This window comes from Mauremys mutica, chromosome 6, assembly GCF_020497125.1.
Source record: "Mauremys mutica isolate MM-2020 ecotype Southern chromosome 6, ASM2049712v1, whole genome shotgun sequence".
Taxonomy (NCBI): Eukaryota; Metazoa; Chordata; order Testudines; family Geoemydidae; genus Mauremys; species Mauremys mutica.
In genome coordinates, this window is record NC_059077.1 from 36,930,012 (window position 1) to 36,954,900 (window position 24,889).

Consider the following 24,889-nt stretch of genomic DNA (forward strand, 5'->3'; position numbering starts at 1 on the left):
TTGTTAGAAATGTCAACTGAATTCAGTAATCTGTGCAGGACTAGAAGCCAGTTTACATTGTGTATGACTGAAGTAACAAAGCAAGCATTTGCAACTACTATGAATTAAGTGGCTAATGTCACAGCACAACTTCTGTTTTTAAACAGCTCCTGAAAGGCAGCTCCTGAAAGTGCTGACAGCATTGGGAATACTAAGATATATTGGGGATGGCAAATGATGCAAGTTTCATTATAAGGCTGTGAGTATTGTTGTTTGTATTACCATAGTTCCTAGAAGCCCTAGTGATGGACCAGGCCCTGTTGTGCTAGGCACTGTACAAACAGAGTAAAAAGATGGTCCCTACCGTAAAGAAACTTAGTCAAAGTATAAGATAAGAAATAACAGGTGGCTACAGATTGGTCCCTTGTACTCAGTCTGACACAGCATTTGGTCAGTATGATAAAAAGTGGTCTTTGCACAGCAGTAGCGTAACCATTGTCAAATTTATTATAGGCATCATGGCAAAGGAGAGTTTTGAGGAGACATTTGAAGGAGGATAATAAGGATGAGGTAGTGTTATGGATGTTTATGCGATGCTCCTCTCAAGCATGAGGGGCAGGAGAGGAGAAAGCACAAAGGCGTTAATTTGAAAATGTAACAAATGGATCATGTACTCTGACTTATAGTGCTAATTCATGCACTGGGATATGTATCTGTACTGTGAGGGTCTACCAGACTTCATGAATGTCATGGTGGTCATGGAAGCTGTGAATTTGAATTAAGTCCATGAAATGTGTCCAAATTGAGTGGTGGTGTAGTCTAGTGCATGGGGCCGCACAGCCACTTGGTTTTGGTGCATCTATTCCCCTATGTCCATTTACAGAGGGGCGGCTGTGCCAAACCTGAATAGCTTTGCATCCACATGGGCCAGGTTGTAGCATCTAGAGCAGGGTGCAGGACAAGAGGCACCACTGCAGGATGAGTATAGGGTGAGCTCGCTCTCCAGCCCTCCCCCCCCCCGCCCTTTCTGTAACACATCATTGTTCTCCTGCACCTCTGCTGTGAAACTTATTAAAAATTGGCGTATAGCCCTAGCTATGGTTTCTGTGAATTAATCCTCCTGAAACTCAGTAAGGACTTCTAAATATTTGAACTAAATAAGTTAACTTATGTACATTTCTGGGGAAGGTGATCGAACAGTGTAAATAAGTCAGACATTTAGATTCTATCTGGAGAGGGAAGAGTACAGTGAAAAAATAAATAGGATTGACCAGAAAAAAATTGGGCATGAGGAATTTGTGTGCTGGTTGATACCAGTGCAAAACACATAGATGGTGCCCCTTGTTTCTTGACAGGCAGGTCAGAAATTGACAGTCTCCAGCTTTGGCTTCCATTAGCCATGCTGGTCATGGTCACTGTTTCACTTGCTGAAGAACAGTGTGTGGCTGATGCAACCTCTGCTGTTTTTGGCTCTTCAGTGGAGCTTCTGAAAGCTTTTTCTTCCATTTTCTAATATACACCTCTACCCTGATATAACGTGACCCGATATAACACAAATTCGGATATAACACGGTAAAGCAGTGTTCCAGTGGGGCAGGGCTGTGCACTCCGGTGGATCAAAGCAAGTTCGATATAACGCAGTTTCACCTATAATGCGGTAAGATTATTTTGGCTCCCGAGGACAGAGTTATATTGAGGTAGTGGTGTATCTTATAAAATTAACAATAACAAAGGAGATTCCCAAGAATGGAGACTGTAAGTACCCAGGGTGAAGTGGCACAATACATGCCTCTTTTGAAGGTTCCTTCCACTCTAGTCAGCTTCTGAGTAGACAGATAAAACTTCTGGTAAGTTATCAAGGCATCAGGTTGCCTCTGTGCTACTAATGGTTAGTTCATCCCAGGATGTCTGCAGCCCAAGACAGAGCCACTTCAGATTCTCTGGCAAGCAGAGAATAGTGGCTATTCTGATATGGCAGAGAATAGATTTAAGGGCCTCCTTTTTAGTGGCATTAGATCAGGTAAGCAATATTTTGTCCAGGGCTAATCCCATGGACCCCAGAGATGTTTAGTAAGGCCATTGGAGTCTTATCCCTCTCCCTCCCCCCTCCTCCCAATTCCTTATAGTTCTTCCACCTGTTGCTTCAATAAACCTGCATACAAACATCAGTGTTCTGTCTGGGAATGGTTTCCAGCAAGATCAAGATTATTGCCTCTACCTGTTTTCCCCCTTTCCCCTTCCTTACCTCCAAATGAGAAGGAGAGGTCATATTGTTCAAGTCAATACCAGACCTTCTGGAATTGTCTTGTTTGAGGGGTGGTTATTAAGAATCCCACAGATTTAAAATGCAGCCTGTGTGGAAAAGGAAGAAGACTCCTGACTTTACTCTAACTATGGTGGAATCAAGAGGGAGAAAACATTCCCAATCTCCTGTTTTGGTTAAAAAGATCAATATTTTCTGAGGGGTTCTAGATGTAGACATTACTCTCGCCCAATCTATGAAAATAACCATAATAAGTTTGCCAAACATCTTGGCATCTTCTGGCTAACTGCTCCCAAGCTTGACCCTTCTAGAGCATCTCCTAAGTCCTTGGGTGTTCCATTGAAAGCCAACACCTCTGCTAAAGACTGTAAGATGTAGTGAGTTTTCAGTAGGAATTTTTATTTGAATGTGGCCTGGATGTTGCAATTTATGTCCCCTGCATTGAGAGTAAATGTGATATAAGGTTCTCTTATAACCTGAGGTAGTGTAATCCTACCACACTCAGTCAGGGAAACAGTTTTGAACAATTCTGTCTCAGCAGTCATGTCTGTTACGGACTTTGTACAAGATTCCCTACAAATCTCCACTAATGTTGATACTTTACTGTTAGCAAGGAGGGCCTTTTGACTTAAACCTTTAGGAAATTTTTCTCACTGAAATTCATGGCCCTTCTCTTTGAGTGTTCACCCTTTTGGGGATCTCCTGGATTGTGTTCTCAAAGACATTTAAGAGAACTTATTCTGGGTTGGATCTGTTTCCTCATCACAGTCCTACAAGGCTGATTCCATTAATTCTGTGTCTTTGACCAGATTTCTCCATCAGGAAGCTTCCAGCCAAGCACTCATAGCCAAATTCACTTATTAGTCTGCTTTGAACTCCATCCAAAGCTCTTCATAGCAAATGTTTGCCTGCTCACTAAAAGAGGACTAAATAGAACACATTGGGGCCTCAGTGTTGCTTTCATCGGCTAGAGCAGGGGTCGGCAGCCCTTCAGAAGTGGTGTGCCGAGTCCTTCATTTATTCACTCTAATTTAAGGTTTCGTGTGCCAGTAATACATTTTAACGTTTTTAAAAGGTCTCTTTCTATGTCTATAATATATAACTAAACTATTGCTGTATGTAAAGTAAATAAAGTTTTTAAAATGTTTAAGAAGCTTCATTTAAAATTAAATTAAAATGCAGAGACCCCCGGACCAGTGGCCAGGACTCAGGCAGTCTGAGTGTCACTGAAAATCGCATGCCACCTTTGGCACATGTGCCATAGGTTGCCTACCCCTGGGCTAGAGTAATCACTGCTAAGTGACAGGAAAACACAACAACTTAATTTGTGGGCAAAAAAACCCTCTGTATATCACAATACAAATCAGACACCCTTTCCCCAGTGACATCACTGCAAGCATATTCATTGAGAGTTAGAACTCTGAAGTCCAAGGTCTAGCTGGGTGGGAAACTGTTTTCCCTCTGTAGTAACATTTTAGAGATTTCAGATATTTTCCTGTTCTTCGTGGTGGTGAAATGGATATCTTTTGAAATTATTTCTGAAAAACAAGCGGACCCTGCCACAGAATAGCTTAGTGGCTAGGGATCTCACTTGGGTTGTGGGGGACACACTAGTTCCAGTTCCTGCTCTGAATCAGAAATTTCATCCTGAACCAGTACATTTAATTGGAACTGATACATTCTTTTGAAAAGTTTAGGTTTTTAGTTGTCATTTTTCTGGCAAAAAATCGTTTAGTCAGATCCTACAACTTTACTGGTAATGGCCTTGTAGACAGCCTTGTTGCTATGGTCTTAAAACCTCTTGCAAAGTAGTGCATTTAGAACTTAATAATTAGTTAACTTATTTTTTGTAATGTTCACTTCTCTTGGATGCTGAATGTGATATTACCCATCTTTGTCATTTGCTAAGGTAGCGTTGAATCATTAAGACATCTTAAGTTTGCCCTTTACAGTCCCATTGCAGTGTATAAATGTACTTGACACTTCTAATGACTGAGGGTTTTTTGCCTCAGTTTTACCACTGATTAAATGACCAGCTTCATTTCTCTTGGTGCGAATCAGAAATTTTGAAATGTACATTACTGTTGCACAGAAACTCAGTTACAGATGAACATCTGTTTTGTGTATGTAGTTAGAATAACCACTTACGAATGATAACTACTCTAAAGTTTGTAAGAAAACAGTCCATTTCCCCTCAAGTCCTTTCTTTACCTGATGGTTTCTATATATGGTATAACTGTTTCTAACCACTGGTACATATGTCAGTACAACTATCGACTCCTACTTTATTGATGGAGCTTCTATGCTGGGTCCTAGCATGCTGCTGCTGCATTCCTTCCATTCATTAGTGCATTGAGGTTGTGCTGCTTCAAACCTTAATCTTGCAATTCTAAACAGTCAGCTTTTTGTGGCAGGTTAGAGCATGCACAATAGAATGGGTGGTGGCAGGCAATGGCAGAAACAAAGGTTTTGGTTAGTCTGATAAACTAACGTAGTTTGTATAAAGATTGGAAAACATCCTGCACAATAAACTTCAAGGTGTACAAAACAAGTTGGTTTTGTATGTGTGTCTGTCTCTCTCTCTCTCTCTCCTCCCCCCAACCCCTCAATGTGGGCTTGACATTTCAGAATAACAGTTTTTTGCACTTAGTAAAGGCTTGTGAAACTATTCTTTCAAAAAGCAAAAAACCAGCTGTTTTCCCTGAAACAATTCATAATGAAACCATAAGGGTTAGAACAAGACTTACCCCAAACTAATAATATATAGTTCAAGCTATTGTGAAAGCTCACGGGGTACTCTTTGCACTGTTGTGAGTCTTCACCAAAATAGTTCACAATAGGAGTGCTAAGGACTTGTCTTTGTGCCTCACAAACAAATTAACTGTGAGATTTTACTTTAACTTGAAAAACCTTTGGTCTATTATGAAAGCACAAGGGATAGAGAGGTCAAAGTCCAAAGTGTGTGTGTTTGTGCTCTGATTCAGCCAGTTTTTTTTTAATTTGAGCTAAGTATTCTTAATATGACTTTACGTGGTTTAGAACCTAAAATTAAATAATGCTATAAGCTATTTTCAGTGTGCTTTGCCATCTGTTCGGTAGTGGGGGAACCCTCAGCACTTCTTAAATAAGCCTTCATGTCTTGGGCTGAGTTATTATGGATTGCAAAATAACTTATAAAAACTCAGTAATTATGTGTGCCCACTATGCCAGTTTTGTCACCTCACCTAGTTATTAACACAATGTTTTGTTGCCCTCTTTCTCCTGTTGCATGTTCAGACTAAGGCAGGAAAACTGTTTGTTTTTTTAAATTTTTTTGTAGCAGGCTTCAACCCTGAGCTGGCTTCTTCCATCTGGCCCTTTAAGTTATCCCCCTCTAGACTGGCAGTGAAGCCTTTGAAACAAAAACCTTCACAACAGAATGCTCTTTTCTTCCTAGCTACCTGTTCTGTGGGTGTTGGTTTTCCAGTGCTTTTTCATAGTTTGGAAACTGTCACCACAATTCAGTGAGACGAGGTGGGTGAGGTAATATCTTTTATTGGACCAACTTTTGGTGGTGAGAGAGACAAGCTTTTGAGTTTACACAGAACTCTTCTTCAGGTCTCTGTGGCTCAAAAGCGTGTCTCTCTCACCAGGTTGGTCCAATGAAAGATATTACCTCACCCGCCTTGTCTCTCTAATATCCTGGGACTGACATGGCTACAACTACATAACATAGCGCATCTCAGCCTCATTCTGATTGGTCAAGGTCATAGGCAGTCCTTCTTTCTACTAGTCGTTCTCCTGGGTATGAAGGAAAATGCAGAATATAGGCTGCCCTCCTTTCTCTCTTGGCTGGCTGAGAGGAGCCACTGGTCCACCCTGCACTATAAGGTTTGAGATTCCAAGACCCTAAAGAGAACAGTAGCCTGTCTTTCTCTCCTCCTCAACACCAAATGTTACCTTGAGACCTCTTCCTCTTTTTCAGCATCTGCCTCTGTCATTTCCTAAGTCCCTGCTTGCACAACTCCTGGAACAAGGTAATTTGACTCGAGACTTTGTCCTTAAATGTACAGTATATCCCAGTACAGTTTTACACTACCTATCTTGCAAACACACAGAATCAAGACAAATGGTACTTCAACTCCTATTTGTAGTGTAAACTCACACCATTACTTGTATGGGGAGTCTTGGTAGAGAGGGAATAGTTAGGGGACACAACAGTGAGGTAAAGTGAAACTTGCTCTCCCTAGGCCCGAAATGTACACAATATAGGTTTCCAGAGAAGCGCATGTATGTTGAACACAAACAAAGAAATAACAGGATGTCAAGACTATAGCCATGTTTAGAACTAGCACAAAAAATAAAATCAAGCCTTAGGCTGCATAAATAGAGAAGCATCAAATTGAAATCTGCTCTTAAGTAGAACTTTGTAAAGGAGTTGCTAGCTATATAAGTTACAATTAAAATGAAAATTGTGTCTTTAAAAATAACTTAAGGCTAGTGTTCCCTAGATTTTTAGATGTAGCTGAACTTCCATCCCAAGGCAGGACCCTTGCCAAGGTAGCTTTGTCTTTGTAACGGAACCCTGAATTGTCTGATATTTGCTGAATTGTCTCTTTTCCCCTAGGTTATCAGTGTCTCTTTCAGACTCCTCTCTCTCCCTGGATTTTGCTTTTTCACACTACTTATATTCAGAGACCTTTGATAGCTGCTATCCTTGCAGCAGAGAGAGACTGAATAGTTCTTTTTGGAGTTCATCAACACTGCTCCTTAATTAGCTATAAGAACAGGAGTACTTGTGGCACCTTAGAGACTAAGGCTTTGGATACACTTGCATTTCAAAGCGCTGCCGCGGCAGCGCTGCCGCGGCAGCGCTTTGAAGCGCTAAGTGTAATCAAAGCACCAGCGCTGGGAGAAAACTCTCCCAGCGCTGTCCGTACTCCACTTCCCTGTGGGGAATAACGGACAGCGCTGGGAGCGCGGCTCCCAGCGCTGGGGCTTTGACTACACTGGCGCTTTGTAGCGTCGCAATTTGCAGCGCTGCAGAGGGTGTGTTTTCACACCCTGCTGCAGCGCTGCAAATTTGTAAGTGTAGCCAAGCCCTAACACATTTATTTGAGCATAAGCTTTCATGGGCTACAGCCCATTTCTTCGCATGCTGTAGCCCAGGGGTCCCCAACCTTTTCAGGACCAGGGACCGGTCATGCCTGCGGAGGGAGCGCTCGTCCCGCGGCTCGGGTAGACCTCCCGCAGGTACGCCTGCGGGAGGTCCACTGGGTCGGTTCGCGGCCCAGTTTGTAAGAGGCCGCGGACCGGTACCGGGCCGCGGACCGGGGGTTGGGGACCCCTGCTGTAGCCCACGAAAGCTTATGCTCAAATAAATTTGTTAGTCTCTAAGGTGTCACAAGTACTCCTGTTCTTTTTGCGGATACAGACTAACAGGGCTGCTACTCTGAAACCTGTCATTAATTAGCTATGTAGGAGTTGCCCTTGGGCCAAATGAGGCTTTCCTCCTTCAGGGTCTGAATGCACTGCTTCTGCAGTGTTTCATACTCCTACAGACTTAGGGAATAAGACCAAGACTGACTTCAGTTGTCCCAACCATTATTTTGTGTTTGTGTTAAGCTCATGTACCAGGTCCCAATAAGCATGAGACCCCATTGTGCTAGGCCCTGTACAAATTGATAGTATGAGACAGTCCTAGCCCCAAAATGATTATAGTTGAAGATATAACACAAGTGAGTGTAACAACTAATGGGAGAGGAATAGTGGAGCACAAGGGTAACAAATTATATGAATAGGGGGTTGTACACTAAATAGGTGGCAATTTAGATGGTATTAATATCGTTAATGCAAGTATTCAAAACATTGAAGCAGGTCTCTGAAAAAAATCTTTACGCTTTAAAGGCATAAGATTTTTAAAAATATATTTTTGCCTGTTTTTTTATTAGCCTCTGGTTTGAGCCATTTGGGTTCATGTTTTCACACTTTTTTCCCTGCTTGAAAATGTAAACTCTGAAGGCTCAAACCAGAAGCAAATTAAATGAACCCCTGAACTTGAATATTAAATAAAAAAAAAAAAAGTGGACCTTCTTTCAAACATGCCTCCTGGAGGTGAAGAGGCTTTAAAGAAATGCCAGCTATTGCAATACTTATGATAAAACCTTGAGAGTTGCTAACACTGGTATTGAGACACTCTCTTCTTTTTAATGGTAAGCTGGTAGTAAACATACAATAGGTAACAGTAACCACTACAGTGAAGTCACAGAACCAGCCATCTTCTGAATGTTTAATTAGGCAATTGTCTGGTGTGTTCAAGTAATCTATTTTAATATAACTTACTTAGCTTGTCATATACCTGATGGGTATTTATAGGGAGTTCTGTTACTTGGTAAAATCTAAAGTTCCATGGAAACTCCTATATATCTGTATGAAATATTCTTCTTCTCTATGCAGGACTCCAAGGGGATCATTATTATTTTCCATACAGCATTGGCACCAAGATAACTTCACATTTGAGTATATCCAGGTTTGGGTTCCACGACATAAACTTGCTTTACCAAATTTCTCCAGCTGAAGTAGAATGTGCTTAGTACTCCCATATATCATGCTAAGACGAGCATACAACATAAGTAAAAATTTCATGAATCAGAATTTCAAATTCTCCTAAACTCTGCATCTCCCTCAAAAGGGGAGAAGAGCCAGATTATATGAAATCCACTGGGGTCCTCTCTATAGCTGATTTGTTTTTATATGGAGGGTGCTCGGCTATTACAGTGATGGACAACAGCTCAAAACCCCACGACAGGCATTGTTTACCTGTGAAATGTGCCTAGATTTGTAAAGGGATTATTTATTATGAATGGAAAGAAATAATAAAATATAAACAAAAAAAATTTAGATTTTCACTCTTACATTTTAAAATAATTGTTAATTTAGATAAATATAAAGTGTCAACAAATGATACGTGGCTTAGGAAAGTTATAAAAAGATGTTAAAAACCAAAGTCATAGCTTGCTGTCTAGAAATGTGAATTATTTAGCTGAATTATTTATCTTCTAATTATTTACCAACAAAGATGACCTTTGGGGCAATATAACTGTAAATAAATACAGGGAATAAAAGAGGTGGGGAATGTGGGAACTATTTTCAGTTGCATATGAAAGTACAACAAAAAAGCTTAAAACTAGGGGAGGAAAATGGAAGCTCAGTGGTAGAAAGCACTTTATAATAGTGATGTTAGTTACCTTGTGGGACAACCTCTAACTAAGCTTGTAGAATTACCATTATTAGAAGTATTTCAGGCAAAATGCCACAGCAAATTAATGATCATGCATAAATTATTAATCCTATCCTGCAGTGGCGCAGAGAATAAATTAGATGAAGCAACAGATAATCTCCAACTCAGATATCTATTAAATACGACTTATATAGCTTTATTGGATTTTAAAGCAGAGACCAAATTCTTTCAAGTCAAGAAATCCAAAATTTGTCATCTGCTCAGGAAGTGTAATTCTGCCTCTTTTTGTGTGTGTGTTTTATGTTGCTGTATATGGGGTGTGTGTGTGTGTGTGTGTATATACATATATATATTTTATATATAAATAAAATAAGTTGTGGCAATTATAGTAGCTATGGGGAAATCGTATACAAATAAATACCATAGTGCCTTTGAAGAGTGTAGGACTCACTATATTTATGCGTACCAGCATCAGTTGCACAATGAGATAAAATATTAATTTGTAATAATTTTAAATAAATTGAATGGATATCCAGATATAATGTGTGGAAGCAATTTGGGGTCCTCAGATAGAAGGAGCTGTAGAAATGTAAGATTGACTAATTACGTAATTAGTCAGGTAATATGTTGAACATGTGCAGTTTCTGGTTTTCAGATGTTGTAAAGCTTAGTCTTTGGAGAAACCTGATTTCTTAGGCTTCCACACTTGACAGGGAAAGGTGCCCATTTGCTGTTGAAGAGTGGGCAAATGGATTTTTAAGTCCTATTTATAGGGTTGCAAATATTATGCTGTTATAAATTATATTTTCTTAACTTGTAGGAATCCATATTGGGGAACTAAAGGGATATTTCCTGTTATGTAGTGTGAAAAGTAATAGTCAAAGCAGGATAAAAGGATTTGGGTTACTAAAATAGTAAGTCACTCTGTTTCTGAGGCGTGTTACCTAGGTAGCTATGAAAAGTTTTAGTGCAAGAAGTGTTCTTGATTGTGTGGAGTATAGTGGAATTTTATTTAATAATGAAGAGGGAAATAAAAAACCGTATTGGCTTTTAAGATGACTATATAAAAATAAAGGGCTAGTAATTATGTACAATAGCATATTTTCACTCTTTTTTTGATACTGTAATTCAACAATTCCTCCTAGTAGAAAAGAAAAACAAAGTTTTAATAATTTTGAGTATTTAGTGTTATATTTTCTGATATTTAGGGTAATTAAGTTGAAATATATATCTTAGTTCAGTAACAGAGCAAAAGCATATGCATAGAATTGTAACAGTCTGGATGATTCCATGTATGTTGTCCTATAAGCTTTGCACATTTAGGCCAAGATTTTTCAAAAATGGGTATGTTTATCTTTATTTGGATGCCTAGCTCTAGTCACCCATTTCTTTGGAAAGTCTTGGCCTTCATTGACAAGTCACAGGTTACATTGTAACACAACCTTCTGCAGGAAGTAGTATGACCTTTTTATCCCCTTGTGAATGGAACTGGCAAGCTGACCTGTTCACAGGAATGTGTTTACATTAGTGAGTAGTGTTGGGGATCTAAACGCTATGCTGGTCACAGTATCCAGTAATAGCCCATTTTTCACATTTTATTTAGTGCAGAAGATATTTTCCATATAATCACTCATTTGTCCAATGACCTTGAGCCACTTTGAGTAAATGTTTAAATGGCCAACTGCTGTCTTTTTTTTAAATATAGCAAACTCTTGGAGGAACTCTTCTGTCACAGAATTGCTTAGATGTGATCTGATTTGAAACTGTAAGTTTGTAAACATTGGTAGTTAGGTGAAATCTGATGGTGCGGAGTGAATTTCTAAGATTTGTAAACATAGATTTACATAGGGTGACTAGTATTACTTGCTTTCCTCATGGCAATAAAATTTAGCCAATTTTAAAATTAATGTCTGAGTCAAACTATTACACATAGATGATTGTGTTGGGTGTTTTTAAGCAAATTAAGCCCCTAATGCCCTATAAAAGTGTTTTGGTGTGACATGTAGTCAGATATAATAATGAGATGAGACTTGAGGGGGTGTGGAATAGTTCTCGGTGGTAAGTACATGTTGCAAAATGGAAGGTTGCAAATATATGATTTACACACAGATTCCTGACACAGGCTGCTACCACCGCCTCTCACTCCAACAACCTTAAATTGTTTTCCATTCTTGCTCATACTTTGTTCTATTTCCAAACTACCTATTTAAGAATGAATAGTTTAAAGTGGTATAAGCTCATTGGGAGTACCAAAATTTGACTTAACATTTTGTTGTCTTGCATTTCTTGGTGTTAATTGCAATACAAATGCTTGAATCTTTCCCTGTAAAGGAAAAAAGTCAAAATTTTCATGGTTTTGTAATGGAAGACTGTAAACTAGGTTCTGAAATCTTAAAAATGGACTTCCTTTTCAAAGGGGTTATATGAAACAGTGCAGGTGGAGTGGGTTAGGGGAATTTACCTCCCTCATGATATCATGACTTTTAAAGTAAGAAACATTTGGTCTCAAAATATTTTAAGACTGTGAATGAAAAATTGAAATTCAGTCTACATTTGCATATAGAAAATTTCCTGCATTAATTCTAATTTTTAGTGAAAATTAGAAATAATTTTATAGAGCCTATATATGTAACCGCCTATTATCACTACTATCCTTCTCTACCTCTCAACCTGTTTGTTAGACCCATTTGTTTTAAATCTTCGTAAGTTGGATAACTTCCATCAGGGCAAGGACCACATCTTCCTCTCAGTGGAACCCCAATCCTGATTGGGACCTATGGGTGCTGCCAGAATACAAATAAGGCCAAATATTTCTGTTACACTGATGCAACAACATTGTTGAAAGTGATGTTTTTAATGTGACGATGAAAAATTCAGCTGTCTGAATAGATTCAATTCAGAATGGGGTAAGATGAGGTATAGACTCGAAAAAACTAAACAGGATTAGGGCTGCCTTTACCTTAAAAGTTGTCTTTGTATGTTGTTAATTTTTCACATCCTTTAGTATAATTTCTTGCAAGCAAAGCCATCAGATTATTTTTTCTTGGTGTTCTACATGTTTAGTTTTGTGAGGCATCTTCCTGTTTGTACCCTAAGTTGCTGCTTTGTATTGCTAGAAATTGCTGGACAACATAGCATGGGCTAGTGACATGAAAGAATGTTTAAAACGTTAAAAATAAAGTGAAATTAGGCAAAGAAAGGGTTAAAGGTGGAATTGGCTAAGGCATTATGCAAGCTGTTAAGTAAAAAGGAAGTGCATTACAAAATGCTGAGCTCAGTAGTCTGGCTTTCAGCCAAGCCTCTGCCTTCTTCACTACAGCTGAGGGCTTTCTAAGCTTCCCACCAGTGGGTTTGTCTGAACTGTTTAGGAATGCTGCCTCAGTCGCCAGCTGACGTCAGTGCAGGCAGTTCAGCTGAGGGCCAGGCCAGACTGACAGTACGCATGGGAGGGGCATTGTGTGGGTGGCTGTGCGTGTGTTCTCGGCATGGCTGGGGGAGGGGTGAGACAGTCTGGGTTTCCTTTGCTGTTACTGAAATGAAATGGCTGCTTTTCAATCTGTTTTTGTTTTGTTTTTTTAATTAGGAAATTTTTTTAAGCTGTATATCCCTTCCCCAACCTCCTCATAATACTATGATAGACTGAATCTCTACGTTTTCATACATCCAGGTTTTTTTTAATAACTTGAAAAAGGAAAGAGAAAAATGCATTGAGCTCTGGTTGGTTTCAAATGGTCTTTTGTGGGTGATGGTGGTACTGGTGGTGGGTGTTTTGAGGTGCCCTATCTTGTGTAAAGAGATGACTTGTGAGACATGAGTTGTAGTCAAAAACCTGTTCCAATTCTTCTTTAGTTAAGTCGGCATGCTCTGATTATCACTGCTTCCATCTCATTTAATTAGGAGAAAAATCTTCTGTAGAAACTAATTTATTTGTAAGATTAATTTTTTAAAGTCTGCTGCCTCGTCAAGATTAAATTTACTATTTTAAAAAAAAATTATGCTTTACTTGCCAATTCAGACCTGAATAGTTTATGGATCTTGTTCTTTTTAGCTCTGTGACCCAGTTCTGAAACATTAGTGTGGGGGGTTTGTTTTGTTGTGTTTTTTTTCCCCTTGAAGAGGTATGTGCAATATTAGATCACGAGTAAGAACAAGTAATCAAATTTTCATACTTATGGAAAAGATGTAGCTTGTAGAAGAGAGTAAAAGAACACACATTTCAGCTTCATTGTGTAAACCATCTCAGTGAATTCAATTCAATATTACTTTAAAGTTTCACCTGGTTTTGAAAAATCCTATTGACTGCAGAAGGTTCTATGATATTCTGGTATTGGCTTAGCCAGTTTTAAATAAAAAGAACAAGGAGTACTTGTGGCACCTTAGAGACTAACAAATTTATTTGGGCATAAGCTTTCGTGAGCTAAAACCCACTTCATCAGATGCATTGAGTGGAAAATACAGTAGGAAGATATATATATATATATATATATCTTCCTACTGTATTTTCCACTCAATGCATCTGATGAAGTGGGTTTTAGCTCACGAAAGCTTATGCCCAAATAAATTTGTTAGTCTCTGCCTCGTCAAGATTAAATTTACTATTTTAAAAAAAAATATATATATATATATACACACACACACACACACACACACACACACACACACAAGTTTATGCCCAAATAAATTTGTTAGTCTCTAAGGTCCCACAAGTATTCCTTTCTTTTTGCTGTTACAGACTAACACGGCTACCACTCTGAAACCAATTTTAAATAGTTTCCTTGAGCCTTCTTTCTTTACCCTGGTCCCTGGACTACCTTGCATTCTGTATCCAGTCTCATATCCCCTGTTTTAGGCTGACCTCTGCAAAACTGGAGGGGCAGTGTTGCTTAGTGCAGGACTCTGCTCAGTGTACAGATGAGTTTAAACAAAAATTATGCTTATAAGGAATTGAACAGTTAAGAATACTAAATTAGTCTAATGCTATTAGGTAAATTAATGGTACATCCTCACTTGGAATACTTATTCTGTTCTGATCACCCTAACTTTAAAAAAAAAAAATAGAATTAGAGGGGTCCAGAAACTGTTGATAATTATAGGCATGGAAAGCTCTATATGAAGACTGAAAAGACTGTTTACTTTAGAGGGGAGATACGGCCAGACAGGGGACATAATGAATGCTACAGGGATGGTAGATGGCACCAGTAAATTCACTCTGTCTCAGAATAAAAGAACAAGAGGACAGATAGTGAAACTGAAAGACAGGAAATTTAAAACTAATAAAAGGAAATACTTTTTCACACAAAGCACAACTAACCTGTGAAGCTTACCACCACAAGATATAATTGAGGCCAACAGTTTAGCTTGAGCGAAAAACCAAAACATAAAACAAACAAAAACATGTTTGTATGTAAAATACCTTCTCCCAGAGTTACAATGTAGCATGAGGTAGCATAGCCACTAGATAGGGTATTGAACTGGGAGTCGAGATATCAGGCTCTTCTGTTTCACTGATGTGCTGTCGTAATCTTGGTCAAGTCATTACACTTCTATGTGTCTCTTTCCCTTCCACCTTTTGTCTGGTCTGTTTAGACTGTACGCTGTTTGAGACAAGAGCACTCTCCACGGTGATACAAATTATTATTTTGGCTCCAGGTCCATGTTCATTGGCTCTCAGAGAGACAACCCAACCTGCTGTGTGCTAGAGGTCACACCCACCATATGGTAGTTTGGCACTGAAGAATATGTGTTGCCTGTATGGGTGAGACATCTGTTTTACACCTCTCCCTGTATTGTACTCATTATAATCTATTTCCTTTTGAGCTATTAAATGACTCAAAGTATAACTAACACTGCAATATTGTGAAGTGGGATGTACGAAACCGACTTTGACACATTTACACTGCCTACAATACTGGTATATTATGTACAGGGTTGGACAGTGTCCAGGTAGGAGCAATTATAGAAGCAACCTGCAGAAAGAGGGGCATGTGAAGTTTTAAGCATCTGTCCACTGTGAAATTCACCATGTTGAAACAGAGGTTGTTTAACATGAGTGGAAATGGACTGGAACTGTCTGCATTTAAAAACAAAATTATTAATCTGGTTATAACATGGTCTTGAGTCCTGCTTCCCAAAGAGAGGAATATCCCCTAATGGGTTTTAGGCCTTCATCAATAATTATTGGGGACTGATTTCTGCCTCCTCCCCCACCGTCTCACACACATTTGTTTCACTTCCTCTTCAAAGAGGGAAGTCTAAGTATTCATGGTGCAATGCATCTTGTACCTACATCATGAAGTCCTTTGTCACAGTGAGTCATTTTGAATGACCTCACAGGCTGTTTGTTGGGAAACAGGTGTCTTCCCCTGTAAGCAGAGGAAACATCTTGCCGTAATAAAACCTATCCAGGAATCCTGTGCAGCATAGCATAGCATTTCTGTTCAGCTCATTAAAGAGGAAGGAGGGGTTGAGACCTTTCTGTGTGACCAAAGGAACTCAGGGTGTGTTTGGGTGTGCGTAAATAAACAGTCGGGGAGCACAGCTATGTTTTTAGAAACTTATCTTAAGCAGGAGATAGTGTCCAACGTGGTAACTCTTGCATTGTCAGTTATTGTCTTTTGTCTCTGGAGAAAAGAGTGTGATGGGAGGACCCACAGAATCCCTCAAACAAAGAGTAAGTGCGTACACACGGTAACTTCTTTGACAGGGATTGCCAGTGTCTCAGTATTGGAGTTTTTTGTATTGATTAATATTTAAAGAGACATTAATGCTATAATCATGTTTAATTTAGTTTTGTTAACACTGTAGACATTTGAAACTCAAATCTCTCCTGGTATCTGGGTTTTTCTGTTTGACTTTGTTTGCTAGAAAATGTGAAAGTGTGGCTAGAAAATGTTTGTCTGCTGCTTATTTCTTGGTTCACATACCATGCGCTCCTTCCCCTGTCCTTAAAGAACACTGATAGAGTTTAACTAGTCTCTTGCACTACGTACTATGTGACTGTATGTTAATGCTTAGTAAAGGCATTAATTCTACATATTAAGCCTTAATTACACTGGAAAGAGTTGATCCCCTCTATTTTTCATCAGCAAACACTTTGGCTCCCCCAAGTCCAGGTGATTTTTAATGGTAAAAGAGTTGCGCAAAACTGGCACTCAGGCCATAATTCTATTGTTTCACTTTAGGCCTCAATTAATTCTTCACCCTAACAGACTTCTGCCATCAGCTTTCATCACTGGGAAACTGCCAGCACTTTCTTAAAATCTTAACTTTCTCTTTGGAGGTAAGATTGAAGACTGTGAGCTCTTTTCTTAGCTGCTTCCTATAAGTTAGCTATTGACAGGTTCAGGTCAGTGGATATTCCAACCTTTGGGGGCTGTCCATCTGAATTCTTACAGCAAGAGAGTTGGTAGCTGCGCTGTCTCATGTAGCTAGCAGAGATCCAGTCGTCTTAGTGTATGCACAATGTGCCTTAGATGGCATGTGACCATTATTCAGCACCAAATTCAGTCCACTGGTTGAATCATTAGCTTCCTTGGCTTGGGCAGGGTACTGATGGGGAGTGCAATGTGAATGCTGATCCATGCCAAGAGCAGCTATTTGGTTAGATAAGAAAGTAGCTGCACTCAAAATAACTCATTGCCTGAATGTTTGTGTGGTTAAGGAATATTCTCCGTTTAATATAACTAAGCTATCCTCCAGTGATGCTCAACAGAATTTACTTTTGAGGAAGATAAATTTTGGGACTTGACAAGTGAAGCAAAATGTAAACTATTTTATTAGTGATGAGGTGGGTTTCAGTGAGCTCTCCTTGATTACCAAGAAGGCAAAGTGTTGATTTCCCTCTCCTGGAAGTGGGAGAATGGGAGTGTCTCCTATGGCTCAGGTTTGAGCAGCAGTGTTCAGTGGAGGAGTATGCTGCCAAATCAGAATTGGGTGGGCAGCCTAAAGAATTATTATGGACAACACAAACTTGCCTGTGAGTAACTAGTTGACCATTGCTGCTTTTAAAGGGAACGTTATTTAAGTTAACTTTTATCACGTCTAATACCAGTACAGTAAGTATATCTGTCTGAGGGCTTGTCTACACTGGCAAGTTTCTGCACAGTAAAGCAGTTTTTTGTGCGCAAACTGCAGACGTGTACACACTGCCAAGCCACTTTGTGCGCAGAAACTCCTCAGTTGCAGCGCTGCAAAAAACCCACCTTGATGTGAGTCATAAGGCTATTTGCACAGAGGCTCCAGTTGCCAGTGGAGACACTTGATTGCTTTCTGTGCTGTAATTGGCCTCCGGAGCTGTCCCATAATACCTCAAGTGACCGCTTTGCTCGTTGTTTTGAACTCAGCTGCCCTGGAGACATGCACCCCTCCCTTTTCAAAGCACCATTTCTGACAGCCATTGCGTGCTCTGCTGATCTGCTCCAGGACACAAACCAAACCATTAATGTGGAATGCTCGTGCTGTTGAACGCAAGGGGGTGTGTGTGTGAGAGCGCGAGCACTGTGCAGGGAACCCAGAGATGGAGGCAGAGGCTGATGTTAGGGTTTTCCCTCTGCCTCAGGATGGTTGCTTCCTGCCACTGTCTGAACTTACAAGACAGCATGCTGACACACCCTCTGTCTCCCCGCCCCATACATACTCACTCACTCACTCACTCTTTCTCTCACATACACACACTTCCCCTACCACACACTTCAGTTGAAAAGCAGCTGGCAATGTAGTAGGATGGCCATGGAACAATGGGATTGGTAAACCTGCATCATGCGAGGCTGTGTCTGCCCCATGAGGCAATGCAAACCCTTCCCAAAGCACTCTGTGGCCAGTTGCACAGTGGGATAGCTACCCACTGCTGTCTTTGCCATTGCAAGAGCTGCTAACGTGGATGCGCGCCAGCGTCATAAGGAGCACAGTGTGGACACACAACAGCGGTTTAATTCCAGCATTTTAATAAAAGCGGTATAACTTGTTGCGCAGAAACTTGCCAGTGTAGACATACCCTGAGTTTCCCAGCAGTTCTGCAGTTCAGTGAGTGAGTCAAGCCTTTGTTAATATTTTAAAAAGCTTTTGAAGGCAGTGAATAATTCTATCTATTTTGATCTCTGGACTATTTCTGGTTTTGATATTAATTTTAAACTCAAACCAACTCCATTCTGATTTTTACTTTAATCTTAAGATTTTTAACTGTTTCTTAAACAATAAAATCTGAATGGCACAATGGATTAAATCATTAGCCATCCAGCTCAGTTAAGCAGATCTCTCATCTGAATCATAAAAACTATCATGCCATTTTGGCATACTTCACAATTGTCTGCTTGTACTGGTAGGAGGTCCAGTACTAGGACTGTACTAAGTGAGGACACAGTTATGTTGTCAGAACTTGGAAGGAGGTTTGTTTAATCCCTTCTGTTAAGAATTGGTCATGAGCAATTAAGACAAAGTTGATGAAAGGAAATGCCATTTCCTGCAAAATAGGATGTATTGTTACTTTGTAGCTCCACCCTTGAAGTATAATACAGAACTCACTATTGGTTGATGAATTTGCATATCTTAATAAGATATTTAACCCACCATGATGATGTGTTGGTACACTGAGATGCAGTGTCATGTGGCCATAATGAATTTGCAGACCTCTCCAAAGCTTTGGGACTCATAACATCTACAAGGGTAGGAAATTATTCTATTGGGAACTTAAGACTGTTTTTGAAATATGCACAGTTCCCTGTATTTGACAGTTTTGTTTTTATAGCACTAAATGTAATCTTAAAACAATAAATAAATCGACTTGAATTTACCATGAGGTGTGACCTGCTCATGGCAGCAAAGAATGATATTTATCAAGTTTACATTGTCAGTATCACAGCAGTTTCTACAAAGATGGACTCACATGAAGCACATGCAGTGAAGTCCTACAATTTCTCTTCCTCCTACCCACCTTTCTTTTTCCTCTCTATAATAATCCTGTACAATAATAGTAATGTCCTAATAATAATTTCCCCATAATCTCTACTAGTGAAACTTTTTGTTTTGTAACGTCACTGCATGGAGAAGCATAGGCATGGGAAGTAGGGATGTGGTGGTGCTGCAGCACCCCTGGGTTTTGTGCCCAGGGTCCTGGCCACCAGCCCCACACGCCCCACTCAGCTGCCAGCCCCACGCACAGGGGCTCCGCTGCCAACCCGGGATCCTGCTCAGTTGCTGGCCCGGGGGTTCTGCTACTGGCCCCACGATCCCGATGGCCCCGCGCCCGGAAGCTCCACTGGCAGCCCTGCAGGTGGGGTCCCAGCCACTGATCCCATACCTGGGGCTCTGCATCTGCCCCTAGCTGTGGCCCTAGCCTCTGCTGCCTCACCCCTGTCTCCCCATACCGGAGCCACGGCCCTGCTCCCAGCCTCAGCTCTAGGGGGCGGTGAGCAGCGTGGACAGGGGTAACGGGTGCAGCTCGGCACACCCACTCCAAAAACTGTCCCAGTGCCACTGTGGAGAAGAAAGAGAAACTAAGCAACAGTTTTCACTGGTATTTTAGTTTAATTTTCTTCTTACTGCTCTCGGTTCATCATTCTGTACCAGCACAAATCAGCAGGTTAACTTACCCCTATCAGCAGATGGAGACAGACACAAGTTTTGACTTTTCTCCCTTTTCCATAGGGGTCGGTTGTCTGAAACCACTGTTTTTCCTGTCTGACAAAATTGGGAACCACTGTCTGTACTGGCAAATTAGAGATACATTTACTATGAATTGATGCCTAGTGGAATGTAGGCAGTCTTTTGTTTGCCTCTGCAAACTATTTTCAGACGCTTTGTACTGGCAAGTTCAGATAACTTTTGGTGATTCAGTAGTTCTCTAAGATGTGGAGTTGTGGACATATTTTGTCTTTTTCCTCGTATAATCTTTAGTTCCTGCTTAAGCAAGAAGTTGGTACTCTGACGCTCCTTATATTTTTCTGCTGAGACTTTAGATGTAACAGGGATGTGGAGAACTTGTTAGAGGTTCTCCTTGGCTACAAGACTTGTACAGTTCATTGAAAGTTTGTAAGTGGGGTTGATTATCCTCATGAATAAAACTTACAATTTTGTTTTCACTCAAGGAGGTATTCCCAAGTGAATCCTGGATGACTCTTGCTGGCAGTCTAGACGTTTTCCCAGGGAGATTGCTATCAATGAAACCCTTTTCATTATAAATGTCATCCAGTTACCGTAGTCTCCCATAACCTCTGCTTTTCAAGTTAATTCAAAGTCGTCAGCAATCTTGTGGGACAGTGCTTTCCTGTAGGTTGCTGTAGGTAGGCAGGTGTTAGAACTGTAGTTGGCTCTTGGTTATTGTTTCTTATAGTTGAAATCCCACTAGGTGTTTTGAGAAGACAGTCTTAAGTTTCTTTCTTGGTATCCTATACCACAACTCTTATCTGACTGTTTTTGGTGGTGATGGGTGGCTCTTCATTATTACTGGATCTGGAACTCTGTCTTCAAGGTTTACTGCTTAAAGTTGGAGTCCTTTGAGGTAGCAAGACCCCTGTATGGCAAGGAGTGACATCACCAAAAGTTTGTGTTCCAATCCCCACCTGCTGGTAGAAAGAAATGTATGTAGTACAGATATGTGGATTTATTTGAAGGAAACAAATCATCAGGTAAGATATTGTGCTTAGAATTTTTTTTTAACATTGTGGATTTCAGTTGTGGAAATACTTTCAATTTTATGAACGTTTATGGCTGTAAGTATATAGTGTTTAAACTCATTGTACTGGACTTTATAGGAAACATGATAGCCCTAGGGGCTTGATCAAAGACCGGTGGTAGTTTTGGAGTTTTCAGGTAGGAAGAATTTAATGCCTACAAATCATCTCTCCAAATACTTATGGCTGTCTGTTTGGGAAAAGCAATTATTTACATGTCTGTACCTTACTGGTTTTCATTTCTTTAAAATAAATACAGAACATTACTCATGTTTTCAATGGGAACTGAGCTTAACCAGATCAGGGCTTCTTTTTCGTAAGATGTAACCTGCAAATATTATTAATTTTATTATTATTTTTAAAGGATTACAAATCTGAAAAATGTATTTGGGAGTTGAGACTATGCGGTCAGTGGGGATTTCCAATTGTGATTCTATTGCTGGTGTTGGGGGGCAAACCTTTATTTAATGCTTTTTATGATGTGCGAAAAAGTCCTTTCATGGTAATTAAACAGTAATTTTCCTTCCACACTGTTTGAGTTTGACACCATTTCAGCTAGTCGGGTAATTCTTGTGTTAAGAACAAGGCTTAATTAAGATATAGTGAGCTTGTGTTAACATGGACATAAAATCAATGCTTTGTTTGCCTGAGGAAAAGGGTTTTTTCCTTTTGGGGGCCTGGCTAGGTAGGTTTATTTATTTATTTATTAATGCATTAGCAATTCAGAGAGTTGAAGCAAATACCCATTTTTAAAATTCATGTCCTCAAATGTTAATTTGATGCTTTGAGGCATAAATGACCTTTCTAACCAGCCCAAACTTGTCAAACAAAAGAACGATAGAAACAAGCTGCTGTTTGTTCTAATACAACAGCCTGCTTTTCAGAGAGAATTTCAAAACAATTTTGCTTCCCCCTTCTCAACAACATTAAATTAAACTTTGGCCTGTGCTATGTTTGATTTTAGCAAAAGAGAACTGGCTGAGTATGCATCATTGGATAGATAGTGATGAACTCTAGACAACCTGTGCAGGTTGAACCATAGATGTCAGTTTGTGAAGTCCAAGGGACGTGAATAGTGCATTCATCCATAGCTACCCAAGCTAGTATTACTTTGTATGGTATAGTCAGTTTGGGTGGGAGAGAAGAGTTGAAGGGGGATTTATTATTGGTTCTTAAAACTGATTTCTTTTTGTTTGTTTTTTTTAATTGGGGTATGCATCTCAGGGGCAGGGTTAAAATTAACTTACATAACAGTAGCATAAGGCTAAGGTAACAGTAAAATGAGCATGTTTAGTACATTAATTTGCATTCTGTTTGCTAGCTGCCTAGCCAAAATAATAGTTTTTGTTTTGTTTTTTAATTACTAAGGTTGATACCTCAACTCACCCGATCCCTCATCCTTCCCCAGCCTTTTAGGCTTATAGAAGCCTCTTTTTTTTTTTTTTTTTTTTTTTTTAGAGTGTTTTGCCATCCTGTTTTGAGAGAGTATTTTGTTTTAGTCAATGAAACCTCTGTAGAGTGATACAAGTTGGACGTGCAGAGCAGTAACCTCTTGCAGTGTTATGCTGAGGTGTTGGCTTGGTAACAATAAACTGCTTTTGTATTTTGTATACCTAGAACATAATTTTTGTGCCTCTGGTTGTATACATGCAAGACATAACTTGTGCATGAACTGCTGTTTCAGTTACATGGACATGAGGCAAAAATCAGTTAAGCATCCATATTGATGTCAATTGTCAGCCCTTTCAAAGTTTTGCTTAGCATATTCTTCTGTATAAACCAATTGTTTTTTTCCATTTAATAAAAGCATAAGCCTACCATGGAGCTCCCCATTAGAGGGAGGGGGTGAGGAAGAAGATAGATGGTGTCTCTTTGCTGTTAAGTCTTTGAGCATCAGCACCCTTCCAATCTCTCCTGTAGTGTGAAGGTCTTGTACGCTAACTTTGCCAAACCAGAATGCTTGAAGCTTTTCTTTTAGGGATGGAACATTGGCTGTGACATGAAAGGAATTGTGGGCAGACTGTAATGTGATCTACGTTTTTGCTTTGAGATGTTTTTATTTAAAAAAAAAAAACAACCAAAAAACAAAAAGACAAAAAAAACCCAAATCCTTCTTGCGAAGGATTGGGAAGAAGAGAAGATAAATAAAATTACCTTCTTGGTTCATCTTCTGAAACCTGAGATTACTGAGTATGGTGGTAAAGTCCTCTATTTGTCCTGAAAGACTTCAACATCCCCTCAGATGAAGCCTCTTTATTTTGACCCCAAACCTGCTAATTTTCCTGTTCGTCACAAGCTTGTCTTGATTAATTGCCTGACTTTTGGCCTGGCTGTGAACCCAAAGGGCCTAAGAATTACAGCCCTATTTCACTTGGACCACTACTTTTTCTAGGTGGCAATGAGAATTCTCATAACCTCCAGACAAGAGGAAGGTCTTTCCGTGATGGTCCCCCTCTGAAATCTCATGGACCCAGGTAATTTACAAAAAACCTCCTCCTCAATCAAGAGGCCAAGGAATGGTAAAATTAGTGAAATACTACAATATGACCAGATGCTGTCCACTGTTGTTGACATAGGCTCAAAAGCACTTCAGCCCTCCCATGTTGCCATGGATATCTGACAGCAACCAAAGATAAAACAAGCATGAAAAGTACGTGAGCAGTGGTGGCAAAAATATTTTTAAAACACCAGCACGTGGGTAGACTGGCACAAGGAATTCTACAAACCTTTTGCCCTAGCTGTGAAAGAGATCAAAGAGATCCTTCTCTGCCATAGTGACTCCAAAGTTACAGCCTGCAGAGCTGTTCAGAACTGTGAAGTGCTTTATCAATCTGGAATGTCTCCATTCACCTTCAGAAAGCATCAGAGACTTCTTCAAGGAATTATATTAAACTGGGAGAAGAATGTGAGACTTCAAGGGCTCAAACGCCAGCAGCATGCAGATAACATCGCCTTCGCATAAAATATAAACTGCATCATCTCAAGGTTATCCTAGCATGTAAGTGAAATGAGAATCAGACAACTGCTCTTAATCCAGAAGTTTGAACATGGGCAAATTGGAAATAAGACAGACTTAAAATACTAATTGCTACCTTAACATTAGCCTGTTTCCTATCAAGAGTGTCTGCCCTCTGATCATAGAGATGACTCGCAGGCTCAGAGTTGTCTTGAATGCTTCATTCCTTCTGGATATCCAAATAGTGACAACTACTGAATGTTTTAATCCACCTATAGGTGTCTTGGAGATTCTGCCTTGTGCGCTCATGCCAGCTTGGTCACAATGATTCTTTACATGTGTAACCCCCAGGCCTGGTTATTCCAATGCACTGTGCCTTGGAATGGAAAAAATATAGATAAGAGCTTTTTCCAAACTTAAATTCTGACTGCTCATGATATTTTCCCCCTTCCTCCCCACTCTTCCCAATTTCCATCGTTCATATTATTTCAGATTAATCATAAGTAAAATATATGTAATTATGTTGGGGCATAATCTTCTACCCCTTGGAAATAGTCTCAATGGAAGTTGTCAGCATCCAGCACCTCTTGGAATCTCCAGCCCACAAGGTTCAGAGGGCCTGGTTTGGAGCTGGGAGGTGTTTAGGAATGGTTGCCTTCCTTGGGTAGTACCTCATGGTTTCGGTGTGCTACTAGTTTTACAGTATCTGATCATCTATAAGGGAATTTCATATTACATAACTGAGATCTATCTATCATTTAGCTCTTGGCTAATTCTTGAATCACTGCTCTTTTCTTTCCCACTCA

At 39.8% G+C, this 24,889-nt stretch overlaps 1 protein-coding gene across 3 annotated transcripts in view; it reads left to right on the forward strand.

Annotated features, from left to right (window-relative positions):
• Nucleotides 1-24,889, forward strand: part of ZSWIM6 (zinc finger SWIM-type containing 6) — a 153,261-nt gene that overhangs the window by 30,812 nt on the left and 97,560 nt on the right. Inside the window, exon 1 of one of the 3 annotated variants that reach the window (XM_045021803.1) lies at nucleotides 15,889-16,131. The exons of 1 other annotated variant lie outside the window; for it this stretch is intronic. In XM_045021803.1, coding sequence (XP_044877738.1) covers nucleotides 16,002-16,131 — 130 coding nt within the window. In that variant the 5' untranslated portion in view covers nucleotides 15,889-16,001. Of the gene's footprint in view, nucleotides 1-15,888; nucleotides 16,132-20,981; nucleotides 21,083-24,889 lie in introns of those variants that run through there. One more of the 3 variants, XM_045021804.1, reaches the window with a different exon arrangement.